The sequence below is a fragment of the Pogoniulus pusillus genome, chromosome 38 (genome assembly GCF_015220805.1).
Source record: "Pogoniulus pusillus isolate bPogPus1 chromosome 38, bPogPus1.pri, whole genome shotgun sequence".
Taxonomy (NCBI): domain Eukaryota; kingdom Metazoa; phylum Chordata; class Aves; order Piciformes; family Lybiidae; genus Pogoniulus; species Pogoniulus pusillus.
In genome coordinates this window covers 6,496,713-6,509,667 of record NC_087301.1, presented here as the reverse complement: position 1 = coordinate 6,509,667, position 12,955 = coordinate 6,496,713, and the positions used below count along the sequence as shown (strand labels likewise).

The window sequence follows — 12,955 nt, the reverse complement described above, 5'->3', positions numbered from 1 at the left end:
TTTTTTGTGTGTGTGTTTTTTTTTCTCCTTTCTTTTTGGTTTATAAAAGACTCCAGCAAAGTGTCCCTAAGAAGAACTGAGGAGAGCTGCAGCTTGTCAAGTCCCAAAGGCAAAACGATGACACCTCCCCTGCCCCCGAGTGCTTGGAGGACTGACACAAAGGACTCCACGCTCCATCCTTCGAGGAAAGGCTGGGAAGAAGAGGAGGAAGAGGAGGGATGTATGTGGGCTGAAGAAGAGCCCTGTGGCCACTGCCAGGAGAGAGAACCAGTCCCAAGCACAACGGCAGCAGAAGAAAACAAAGCACTCTGAAGGGAAGGTGCAAGTCACAACTCACAGAGAACAGAAGCTACTTAAAAAGGTCTCTCCAACAGAAGTTCCTTTTGCCTTTTATTAACAACAATAATAATAAAACATTGACCAAAAAAACGATTCCTACGTCGGCAGGAAGAGGAAGAGGAGGAGGAGGAGGAGGAGAAGCCAAGAAAACAAAAGGGAAAAAAAAATTCCACCTTCCCTACGTGAAGCCAGGAAAAGAGAATTCCCCTCCCCCAGGTGGTCTGTGGGTCTGAGAAGTGGGGAAGAGTCGGTGGGGATCAGGGATTGGGTCCTGAGGTGAGGATCAGGGCTGGGGATCAGAGGTGGGGATCAGGGATTGGGTCCTGAGGTGAGGATCAGGGCTGGGGATCAGAGGTGGGGATCAGGGATTGGGTCCTGAGGTGAGGATCAGGGCTCAGGACCAGAGGTGGGAATCAGGGATTGGGTCTTGAGGTGAGGATCAGGGCTCAGGACCAGAGGTGGGGATCAGGACTCAGGTCCTGAGGTGAGGATCAGGGATTGGGTCCTGAGGTGAGGATCAGGGCTCAGGACCAGAGGTGGGAATCAGGGATTGGGTCTTGAGGTGAGGATCAGGGATTGGGTCCTGAGGTGAGGATCAGGGCTCAGGACCAGAGGTGGGGATCAGGACTCAGGTCCTGAGGTGAGGATCAGGGCTCAGGACCAGAGGTGGGAATCAGGGATTGGGTCCTGAGGTGAGGATTAGGGCTCGGGACCAGAGGTGGGGATCAGGGATTGGGTCCTGAGGTGAAGATCAGGGCTCAGGACATGAGGTGGGGATCAGGGATTAGGCCCTGAGGTGAGGATCAGGGCTCAGGACCAGAGGTGGGGATCAGGACTCAGGTCCTGAGGTGAGGATCAGGGCTCAGGACCAGAGATGGGGATCAGGGCTCAGGACCAGAGATGGGGATCAGGGCTCAGGACCAGAGATGGGGATCAGGGATCCTTTCAGCACACTGACCAACAGGAGAGAGGAGGAACAACAGCAGACAGGGATGAGACAGAAGCATATTGCACCAGGGGTGGGTGCCACCCACGGGGGGGGGGGCTGGCACCCTCCTTCGCCCCCGCCGGCGTTGCCAGGGCCGCTCTGGGCCCCTCCCCAGTGCAAAGGGTGAAGGCTGGAAGGACAGCACGGCCTGTGCCAGGCTGTGGGACACCCCCGTGCCCTGCCCCTCCAGGGCAGCAGGCCCTGCTCGCTCCGAGCCTCCCAGCCCGGCGCTGGGGCCGGGGCTCTGTGCCCTCCTGCGGGGCTCTCTGGTTAGTTGGGTGCCAGCTGGAGCTACAGGCAGAGGTGGTGAGCCGTGGAGAAACCAAAGGAAGGAGGCAGGGCCGGGTGAGGAGGGGGGGCCATGGTATTCCAGTTAGCCAGAAATACGACGGCGATTTGGCGCGGTGCTGCTAGATACTGTTGGTTTCAAATGGACCTTCTCGAGTCAAAGCTGTACAGAAAACCTGCAGGAGAGGAGGCAGAAGTGTCAGGAGGGACTGGGGCAGGGCTGGGCAGCTGCTCCCACAGCCTTCCCACACACCACACCCCTCCCTCCCCCAGGGGGGATGTCAGAGGGATGATCAGAGAGGAGTTGGAAAAGCTCCGATGTGGGGACAGGCTGGGAGAGTTGGGGATGTTCAGGCTGGGGAAGGGAAGGCTCCAGGCAGACCTCAGAGCAGCTTTCCTGTACCTGAAGGGGCTCCAGGAGAGCTGGGGAGGGACTTTGGATAAGGGCTGGGAGTGACAGGAGGAGAGGGAATGGATTGGAGCTCGAGGAGGGTAGACTGAGAGTGGAGATGAGGAAGAAATTCTTGAGAGGGAGGGTGAGGAGACACTGGCACAGGTTGGCCAGGGAGGTTGTGGAGCACAGAGAGGGAGGGTGAGGAGACACTGGCACAGGTTGCCCAGGGAGGTTGTGGAGCACAGAGAGGGAGGGTGAGGAGACACTGGCACAGGTTGGCCAGGGAGGTTGTGGAGCACAGAGAGGGAGGGTGAGGAGACACTGGCACAGGTTGGCCAGGGAGGTTGTGGAGCACAGAGAGGGAGGGTGAGGAGACACTGGCACAGGTTGCCCAGGGAGGTTGTGGAGCACAGAGAGGGAGGGTGAGGAGACACTGGCACAGGTTGCCCAGGGAGGTTGTGGAGCACAGAAGCACAGAATGTGATCGAAGATCACATTCTGTGCTTCTGTGCTCCACAACCTCCCTGAAGTGCTCAAGGCCAGGCTGAATGAGGCCCTGAGCAGCCTGTGGCTGGTGAGAGGTGCCCCTGCCCACGGCAGGAGGTTTGGCACTAAATCATCTTTAAGGTCCCTTCCAAAGCAACCCAGTCTAGAACCCTGTTGCAGCAGAGACCTCTGCCCTTGCAGCAAGAGGACAAGGAAGGAGATGCACACAGAGGTCAGGCCTTTGGGTCTGTCACTGAGGGAACCCGAGGTGTGCAGAGGCTGCAATACTCACTCCCTCCTGGTTACACCCCTGCCTGCTCCATCCCAAAGGGCACCTCTGGGTGCTTGTAGCTCAGCAGGACGTCTGTGATGCACGTCGAGGGGTAGCAGGAGGTGTTCAGATGCTGGCTGCCATCACCTAGGTTGGGATGCTCTTGACCCTCCAAGCTCTCCCCGCAGTCTGAGAGGTCGAAGCACAGCACCAGGTTAGCATGAGGAGCACTAAGGAGTTACAACTCCAGCGTGGGGCTCAGCAGGATGTGGTCCCAAGAGAGACAACCACAGGCAGGACTGCCCCAAGCCTCCACAGCAACCCTGAGCACTGCTCCCACCAGCAGCCACGGAGCTCCCCTCCAGCACCACACTCCCCTCTGCAGCCCTCGGAGGAGAGGCTTTGCTGGCCACCAGCTGCTTCCTGACTCCCAGGAGTGCCCCAGCCCTGTGGGTGCCCTGCATGCCCTCACCGTCTCCTCAGCCCCACAAGTGCCCTACATGCCCTCACCCTCTCCCCAGCCCCCAGGTGCTCTGCATACCCTCACCCTCTCCCCAGCCCCGTGGGTGCCCTGCATGCCCTCACCCTCTCCCCAGCCCCCAGGTGCTCTGCATCTCCTCACCCTCTCCCCAGCCCCTGGGTGCCCTGCATGCCCTCACCCTCTCCCCAGCCCCGTGGGTGCCCTGCATGCCCTCACCCTCTCCCCAGCCCCCGGGTGCCCTGCATACCCTCACCCTCTCCCCAGCCCCGTGGGTGCCCTGTGTGCCCTCACCCTCTCCCCAGCCCCTGGGTGCCCTGCATGCCCTCACCCTCTCCCCAGCCCCGTGGGTGCCCTGCATGCCCTCACCCTCTCCCCAGCCCCCGGGTGCCCTGCATACCCTCACGCTCTCTCCAGCCCCTGGGTGCCCTGCATGCCCTCACCTTCTCCCCAGCCCTGCGGGTGCCCTGCATGCCCTCACCCTCTCCCCAGCCCCCGGGTGCCCTGCATGCCCTCACCCTCTCCCCAGCCCCCGGGTGCCCTGCATGCCCTCACCCTCGCTGTCCCTGGCACGCAGCTGCTGGCTGCCCATCAGCGAGGACTGGCTGAGGACGGCGTCCGACATGCGGGCGGAGCTGAGAGCCTTCCCTGCCATCAGGCTCATCCCGGGCAGGCTGTCCAGCTGCACCTGCAGAGGCAGCAGCACCCGGGTCAGAGGGGGCAGGGCACCTCCCGGCTCCCCCGGCCCTTCAGGAGGGGTTGCTGGGTGAGCACTGCCCACCAGGTGCAGCCTGGGTGCAGCCCACGGCCCCTCGACACGAGAAGGGCCTGAGAGGCCAAGCTCCCTCCTGACCCACACGGAGCTACCTGGGCAGGGAGCTGGACTGCAGCAAGGCCTAGGCTGGGCAGTTGGCAGCAGCCCAAAAGCTGCGAGGAGCAGGGCAGCTGCCCCCTGTTCTTGCTCAGGGTCTGGGCTGCATCGCCAGCTCCTCCAGCAGCACTGCAGGACCAAAGCTGCAATGTGCCTGCAAAGCCCTCCGTGGGCAGAGCCAGGCCCGGGGCTGCCCAGGCCATTTCATCAGAAGGACCTTGGGGGATGGAGAAGAGATGCCAGGGGGAGAGCAGCCAACCCCGGGCGAAGGAGGAGCACTTTCACCTCGGCCTCTGCTAAGGCATTGCCAGTGCTAGGCAGAAGTGACCTACTGAGGCACCCCCAGGGCTGCCCACCCTCACCTCCCACATAAGCCAGGGCAGCTGAGGCTGTCCCAAGCCCCCCCGGGGCAGAGGCCTCCCCCAACCTACGTAGGCATCGTCGCTGTTCTGGATGGTGTGGTGCCTCTGCAGGCTGCGGGGCCGAGGGTGCTCGCTGGAGGGAGGCCGTGCAGGGTACCCCAGCCCGTTGTGGTCAGGCACCTGCATGGCTTGGCCAGGGGAGCTCCTGTCCAGGCAATTCCCAACGATGGACTCTGGAGAAAAGAAAAGGCAGGAAAAAGGGAGAGGTCAGCAGGAGGAACCTGCAGCTCCGGGTGACAGCCAGCACCACAGAGGGGTGGTTCGAGATGTGACGGCAGGAGCAGTGCTGGTGAGTGGGTGGGCAGGGATGCCAGGTGCTTCTGTCCAAGGGATGCAGCACCAGGGGCACCCAGCATGGCAGGTTTCTCCTTCCAACATCAAGATCCCAAAGATCTCAGCTGTCCAAGGGATGCAGCACCAGGGGCACACAGCATGGCACCTGGGCAGGTCTCTCCTTCCAGCATGGAGATCCCAAAGATCTCAGCTGTCCAAGGGATGCAGCACCAGGGGCATCCAGCATGGCACCTGGGAAGGTCTCTCCTTCCAGCATGGAGATCCCAAAGATCTCAGCTGTCCAAGGGATGCAGCACCAGGGGCATCCAGCATGGCACCTGGGCAGGTTTCTCCTTGCAGCATGGAGATCCCAAAGATCTCAGCTGTCCAGGGGATGCAGCACCAGGGGCACCCAGCATGGCACTTGGGCAGGTTTCTCCTTCCAGCATGGAGATCCCAAAGATCTCAGCTGTCCAAGGGCTGCAGCACCAGGGGCACCCAGCATGGCACTTGGGCAGGTTTCTCCTTCCAGCATGGAGATCCCAAAGATCTCAGCTGTCCAGGGGATGCAGCACCAGGGGCATCCAGCATGGCACCTGGGCAGGTCTCTCCTTCCAGCATGGAGATCCCAAAGATCTCAGCTGTCCAAGGGATGCAGAACCAGGGGCACCCAGCATGGCACTTGAGCAGGTTTCTCCTTCCAACATCAAGATCCCAAAGATCTCAGCTGTCTTGATTCAGAGCTACAAAAGCAGCCTAAAACTGAAGCCCAGGAGCCAGCTCCTTTCTGCCTGCACCCCCCCACCCCCATCCCCCAGCACTGCCACCTCCCCCTGGAGCCCAAGCTGGCCTCCTCCCTGGACTGCCCACACCGTTACACAAGAGCCTGCCCAGCCTCCTCCACAGGAGGTTCTAGCAGGGCCCCCCCTGGCAATCCTCAGCACAACACAATCCTGCTGGAAGGCCTGGCCAGGATGTTCTGCTTTTATCAGATGACTTCTCCCTGCCCTCCTGCAATCTGGTGCAGGAGTACACAAGAGCTCTGCCTGGCAAAGTCCATCTGCACCGCAAGCTCTCATGACCGAGGCTAAAGGCTACATTCCTACCCAGCCCAACCTCCTGCCATCAGCACACATTGTTTTGAAGAGCCCTGGGCCCCTGCAGCAGCTGTAAACAGCTCACTCGCAGCGAGCACTCCCAGGCCAACGTGGCCACAGCACCGGGGAGCTGCCCTGGGTGGCACAGGGAGATGCCCTAAGCTGGTGGCTGTCACAGGGCTCTGGGCAGCAGTGCCGGCAGGACACCACCACCCCCTGGCTGGGAAGACAGCTCTGAGATCAGAGGACTGGAGAACCTCTGCTGTGGGGACAGGCTGGGAAGAGTTGGGGATGTTCAGACTGGAGAAGGGAAGGCTCCAGGGAGACCTTAGAGCAAACTGCCAGTAGCTGATGGGGCTCCGGGGGGGGCAGGGAGGGACTTTGGACAGGGGCTGGGAGCGGCAAGATGAGAGGGAACGGATTGAAGCTGGAGGAAGGTAGATCGAGAGTGGAGATGAGGAAGAAATGCTTGGCAGGGAGGGTGAGGAGACACTGGCACAGGTTTGCCCAGGGAGGTTGTGGAGCACAGAGAGGGAGGGTGAGGAGACACTGGCACAGGTTGGCCAAGGAGGTTGTGGAGCACAGAGGCAGGGTGAGGAGACACTGGCACAGGTTGGCCAGGGAGGTTGTGGAGCACAGAGAGGGAGGGTGAGGAGACACTGGCACAGGTTGCCCAGGGAGGTTGTGGAGCACAGAGAGGGAGGGTGAGGAGACACTGGCACAGGTTTGCCCAGGGAGGTTGTGGAGCACAGAGAGGGAGGGTGAGGAGACACTGGCACAGGATGGCCAAGGAGGTTGTGGAGCACAGAGAGGGAGGGTGAGGAGACACTGGCACAGGTTGGCCAGGGAGGTTGTGGAGCACAGAAGCACAGAATGTGATGATCACATTCTGTGCTTCTGTGCTCCACAACCTCCCTGGAGATGTTCAGTGCCAGGCTGGATGAGGCCCTGAGCAACCTTTGGCTGGCAAGAGGTGCCCCTGCCCATGGCAGGAGACTGGCACTGGCTGATCCAACCCATTCTGTCAGTCTATGCATCAGATGATCCCCAAAGAAACACATCTACCAAGCTCCTCAGTCTGATCAAGACCCCATCCAGGGCACTCTGTGCCCTCCAAGCCCTGCACACCACCACTGGGGCACAGAAGCACGGCTGGCACCTCGCTGCCAGTGCCCTGCCTCCCTCAAGCACAGCATTCCCGCAGGATGCCGAGGTGGGGGCAGGAGGAGGTGCAGGCAGGCTGCCGGTCCCTTGCCCGCGGCAGGGTTACTCGCGGTTACCGACCCCTTCCCGGAAAGGCAAACAGGGGAGAGCAGCTGCTGGCGGGGCCGGAGCTGTGCCACCCACGCGTGGCTCGGACACGGCTGCAGCTGCGGGAAGGGGGTTGTGGAAGAGCAGCCTGCTGCTGGTTGCTGTTCCAGCTCCAAAACCAACCCTGTCGCTGCCTGGGGAGTGAGGCTGTCAGGGATGAGAAGCGGTGCCAGCGCAGTGCCCCCCGGGGACGCAGCTCGGTCTGAGGGCTGGGATGAAGTCACGGAGTGGGTTGGAAGGGACATTAAAGCTTATCCAGTGCCAAGCCCCTGCCATGGGCAGGGACACCTCTCACCAGCCACAGGTTGCTCAGGGCCTCATCCAGCCTGGCACTGAACATCTCCAGGGAGGTTGTGAAGCACAGAAGCACAGAATGTGATCAAAGATCACATTCTGTGCTTCTGTGCTCCACAACCTCCCTGGGCAAACCTGTGCCAGTGTCTCCTCACCCTCCCTCTCTGTGCTCCACAACCTCCCTGGGCAACCTGTGCCAGTGTCTCCTCACCCTCCCTCTCTGTGCTCCACAACCTCCCTGGCCAACCTGTGCCAGTGTCTCCTCACCCTCCCTCTCTGCCTCTCTGTGCTCCACAACCTCCCTGGGCAACCTGTGCCAGTGTCTCCTCACCCTCCCTCTCTGCCTCTCTGTGCTCCACAACCTCCCTGGGCCAACCTGTGCCAGTGTCTCCTCACCCTCCCTCTCTGTGCTCCACAATCTCCCTGGCCAACCTGTGCCAGTGTCTCCTCACCCTCACTGCCAAGAATTTCTTCCTCATCTCCAGTCTCAATCTGCTCTCCTCCAGTTTCAATCCATTCCCTCTCATCCTGTCACTCCCAGCCCTCGTTCAAAGTTCCTCCCCCAGCTCTCCTGGAGTCTCTTCAGGTACTGGGAGGCTGCTCTAAGGTCTCTCTGAAGCCTTCTCCTCTCCAGGCTGAACAGCCTCAACTCTCCCAGCCCCTTCCCTCTCCACACCAGGGGAGTTTTTCATCCCACATCCATAGGGCATGAGGCTCCCGTGCCAGCTGGTCTTTGTGTCAGTGTGGCATGTGACACTGGCACGGCTGGCAGGGCCAACGTTGCCAGCTCAGCTCCTTCAGTGCCCAGGTTTCCCACGGGCAACATTCCCAGCCCTGGGATGGTTGGGCTGGAGCAGAGCTGCTCAAAGGCAGCTCAGTCACACCCCAAACGCAGACCTGCTCAGCACCCTCGTGGTCTGCAGGAGATGCTCCACAGACAAGCCACAGCTTTTTGGGTCACCACTCTCCCTCCGGTGCTCCTGAGCCACTGCAGAGTCATGCCCTGCCCCGAGGCAAGCAGGCTGGGGGAGCTGGGCAGGAGGGAAGGTGCTCTTGCCCCAAGAGGAGCTGCAACCATGGCAAAGCCAAGCGAGTGGCTGGGAACGGCTGGCCCCTGGCAGCAGCACTCAGGGACGGCAGCCACTCCCTGGTCACCCTTTGGTGGCCGTGCCAGGGCACACTGGAGCTGTCCCAGGTGAGCCAGGGGAGCAGCAGTGAGCTGCTGGTGTGTGGATGGATGGAGCTGGGGGGAGTGCAGTGCAGGGGAGGGTCCCCGGGCTGCCGCGGCGCTGGCTGTGCCCCGGCCCCGGCGGCATTCCAAGTGGGTTATTGGAGGCAGGAGGGAAGCAGAGCAGGCAGCAGCAGCCCGGCACAGGGGTTACTAGAGGAGGCCTCCGAGCAGCCCTGTCAGGGGGGCTTGCACAAGCCTATTTGTAAACATTTACTGGCCCCGAGTCAGTCACAAAGCCCTGCAGTCCAAAGTCCTCTCCCTTGTGTAACTGCTTCCAGCACCCCCAGGGCGGGGGCAGAAGATGCCCTCCTGCCTTCCCCACCACTCTGCTCACCCTAACGGGGCTGTGCTGGCACCATGCGAGCTTGGTGCCAAACCCACCTCTGCTCTGCAAGCTCTGCCTAACCTGGAGTGCTTCTGCCCTGCTCCGAGCAGAGCAGGGGAGCGAGGGCCAAGAGCCAACAGCTTGGTAGCCCTCGCTTTAAGCTGCCTTCAGGAGCCTTGTGCCTCATCCCCACCCCCACCCGCACCCTGGGGGGGGGGGCAGGGGCTGGCGAGCCCCTCTGCCCTGCGAGCCAGCCTGTTCCAGCCCAGGCCTTTCCCAACAAACCCGTGCTGTGTCCCCACACAAAGCCCTGCCTCCTGTGCCCGGACACTGCCCCTCCGTGCCAAGGGCGGGCAGATGGCCCCGGACCAGCACAGCTCAGTGCTGCCCTGAATGCTGATCTGCCCAGTGCAGCCTGGGGGCTCTCTTCGGAGCCCTCCTAGGCAGGGGCTGGGAAGCTGTTTTGCTGAAAGAGGGCCTGCAGCTCCAGCCCAGGCAGCAGTTTCTCTTGCAGCTCAGCCTGCTGCCAGCACAGCCACTGAGGAGCAGAGGAGCAGCTGCTTCCAACCAGCAGGAAAGGTCTTTGGATGCTAACAGCAAGTTCCAACTCCCCTCCTCCAGAGTCAACCCCTTCTAGTTCAAGCAGGGCTGGAGTCTTGCTGCTGCTGGTTCCCAAAGTGCCAGAAGAGATGCTGCAAGAGGGCCTTAGCTACGAGATGTTTACCACTGCTCTCACCAAACACATCTGTGAGAGCTTTGGCAATGCCTAGGCACGAGGAGCTGCTCCTAGGAGGAGGAGGAGGAGGAGGAGGAACACGCAGCTGGGAGGACACCAGGCCCTGGGCTGTTTCTAGCTCATTCTTTACATGGGACTGGGAACAGCACCAAGATCAAACACACCAGCAGCAGGCAGCACCCCTGGAAGGCAGGCAGGCAGGCAGGATGCTGGGAGCTGGGTCTCTACCTGCCTGCAGGAGCAGGTCACGTTCCCAGACAAGCAGCTGGTTAGGTCCCCTTCACACACTGTTTATTAGACTCTGCCTGCAATTCCCCTCGGGCCACGGAAGCCTGAAGAATCCAGGGAATTCCGTGTGCTATGCAAGCCCTGGCACGGCAGCCCGGCTGTGCCAGGCAGAGCTGGTGTCCTCCAGCGGGAGGTGAGCGCCTCGGGAAGCCTTACCTCTGCTGGGCACCTTACTCCTGCTGAAGGCGGCGGCAGGCTGGTGCCGGTACTGGTGCGTCCCCAGCTCCTGGGCGTGGTTCCCAGTGCCCAGCAAAGGGTCGGGGTCCCCGTGCCCTGCTGCGTTTGCCAGCAGAGGGGTGTCGTGGCAACCTTTGGTCAATGTGTTTGAGCTCTTACTGTCTGCAAAGCTGTCCCGGGGGGCCCCCTCGCCCGCGCAGTCCTCCTCCATGCTCTCCGAATGGAACAGGGCTGGCTGGTGGCCGTATCCGTGGGGGGGTACCGGCCCGGGGGGCACCTGCTGGATACATTCCTGCGCCCTGATTTTGAGGAGGTGCTGGGGGCTGCTCTGGGGGTGGTAGGTGTCAGCGCTCTGGTAAGGCAAAGGCAGCGACTGGCGCTCTGAGAGGTTCTGCGCCACGCTGGCGCCCATGCCGCCCGCATCCCCTTGGCTCATGTGCCTGAACAGCTCCTGGAACTCCTGCTGCTGCTGCTGCTGCTGCTGCTGTTGCTGCTGCTGCTGCTGCTGGCGCCTCTTGATGAGCTGTGCAAACTCCGCCTGCGGCAGCCGCATGTCCGAGTGGCCGCTCAGCGAGTGCCGCGGCGACAGCAGTCCCTGCAGGATGTGCGGCACCTGCTGGTGTCGGCTGTAGTCGGGGGGGCGTGGGGGACAAGAGCGCCTGCTGTAGTGCCGAGGTGGTGTAGTGCTGCTGCTGCTGCGGCTGGTGTGCGCTGGGGGGGAAGCTGGGGTACTGGTCGAGCTGCGGGACCTTGAGCGCCTGCTGCGCCGCGGGGAAGCTGAGCCCTGCCGCCGGGCTGTAGCTGCTGGGCGAGACGCGAGGCTGCTCCGGGAACAGGTGGGGGTGTAAGTGCACCTGGTCGTAGTTGGCAGGGGGGTACCTGCTCACCGTCAGGCTGCAGAGGACAGAGAGGAGCGATCACTGCGCTTGCCTGCCTGCCTGCCTGCCGGCCTGGGCTGCTGCAGCCAGAGCTGCTCCCCAGCCACACGGAGCCCCTGGCCTGGCTCAGGATGGCTGTGCAGTGGCACTCAGATTGGAAGGGAGCCAAGAAATCAGCTGCTCCAACCTCCCGTGCCTCACTAGCACAGGTTGCCCAAGGCCTCATCCAACCTGGCCTTGAGCACCTCCAGGCAGGAGGCAGCCACAGCTTCCCTGGGTAGCCTGTACCAGAGTCTCACCACCCTCCTACTGAAGAACTTCTCCCTCAGCTCCAGTCTAACCCTGCTCTGCCTCAGCTTCAAACCATTCCCCCTTGGCCTTTCTCTAGGCACCCTCGTGGAAAGTCCCTCTGCAGCTTTCCTGTAGGATCCCTTCAGCTATTGGAAGGCAGCTCTAAGGTCCCCCCAGAATCTTCTCCAGGAGGTAAGGGAACAGCTCCCTCCCCAAAACCAGTGAGGTGCAGCCCCAAAGAGTCACATCTCAGCCCAAGGTATCTGTCCCCTCTTCCTCCCCCTCCCTGCTCCCAGGTGGCCTTACCTGTGTGACTCGGCGCTGTCTGCACTGAGCTGCTTGGACAGCTGCCTGTGGCCGTAGGACAGAGAGGCCATCAGGTTGGCACGGTGCTGCATCTGGAGCTGGTTGGCACTGGGGCTGAGGGGCATGCCCCGTGTGTGGGAGGACATGCCCTGCCCGGCCACCGAGGCCCCTGGCAGGAGGTTGTTGCTGACCATGTCGCCAGGCTCCTGCACTTGGATAGTGACCTGCTGAGGCTGTGACTGCTGCTGCAGGCCCAGGCACGTCAGCCCCATGGCTGGGGGAGGGGAACAGTTACCAGACTGCGGGAAGATTGTGTTATGGGATGGCATCCCTTGAAACTGGGACTGGGAGCTGGCACCTGCAAGGAACAAAGACCCTCAGCACCTGCGACAGCCTGAGGCAAGGCTCAGGGGGTACCACCCTAGGCCAATTCTGGGCCATACTGGGCACCCCAGTAGGTGTCTGTGGGTAGTGAGGAGCCCTGCTCTGAGGGCTGTGTGCTGTAGCAGCGTACAAAGGTCACAGCTGGAGTCCCTTGCTCAGGGTGAGGAACAAAGCAGAGCTGACAGCGATCTGCACCGGCCCTGCCTCCCCACCCCCGGCAGCGATCCACAGGGATCTCATGACCAGAAAGCCTGCAGCACATTCCAGCTGGCAGCCCCTGCCGAGCTCTGGCCAGCCCCGGCCCTGGCTGCCAGCTGGAAAGGCTTCCACAGCCTCAGCAACATGCGCCAGGACGAGGCTGCGGGGGGGGAAACAAAGCCCCAGCCCCTCTGTGCTCTGCTGTCCCCGGGCCTTGGTGGGACCCCGGGGCTGTGCCTGCCCAGAAGAGTGCCCAGGGCTGGCACACTGCTGGTGCTTACCGTGGGGCTGGAGCACGCTGCTGCTGACGGGGGGTGGGCTGCTGTTGGGCTGCCTGAAGAGGTGGTTGTTGGGGTGGTTCGGGGGTGGGCTGGATGGCTGAATCCGTAACCTGGCCAGGGGAACAAGCAGCTTCCATCACACCTGCTCTTCCCCAGGAGGCCTCTGTGACACCAAATGCCTCCAAACGCTGCTCTTGTCATGTTGAAAGGGACACCACAAAGCCCTGGTTTGGGATCCCAAGCTCTGCAGCCTGGCTTCTCTGCTGAGAGCCACCCGAGTCACACAGGCAGTGACTAACACAGTGACTGCACCTGCAAGCTGGGGACAAGGACATGTGTGGTTCACCA

General features: G+C 61.8%; 1 protein-coding gene across 1 annotated transcript in view; it reads right to left on the bottom strand.

Moving 5' to 3' along the window:
* Positions 1-377: 377 nt before the first annotated feature.
* SIK3 (SIK family kinase 3) overlaps positions 378-12,955 on the bottom strand; it is an 82,041-nt gene continuing 69,463 nt past the window's right edge. Inside the window, 8 exon segments of the mRNA XM_064173385.1 lie at positions 378-1,791; positions 2,788-2,955; positions 3,800-3,932; positions 4,547-4,710; positions 10,249-10,909; positions 10,911-11,163; positions 11,745-12,102; positions 12,608-12,717. Of these exon segments, the coding sequence (XP_064029455.1) occupies positions 2,798-2,955; positions 3,800-3,932; positions 4,547-4,710; positions 10,249-10,909; positions 10,911-11,163; positions 11,745-12,102; positions 12,608-12,717 (1,837 nt within the window). The 3' untranslated portion in view covers positions 378-1,791; positions 2,788-2,797.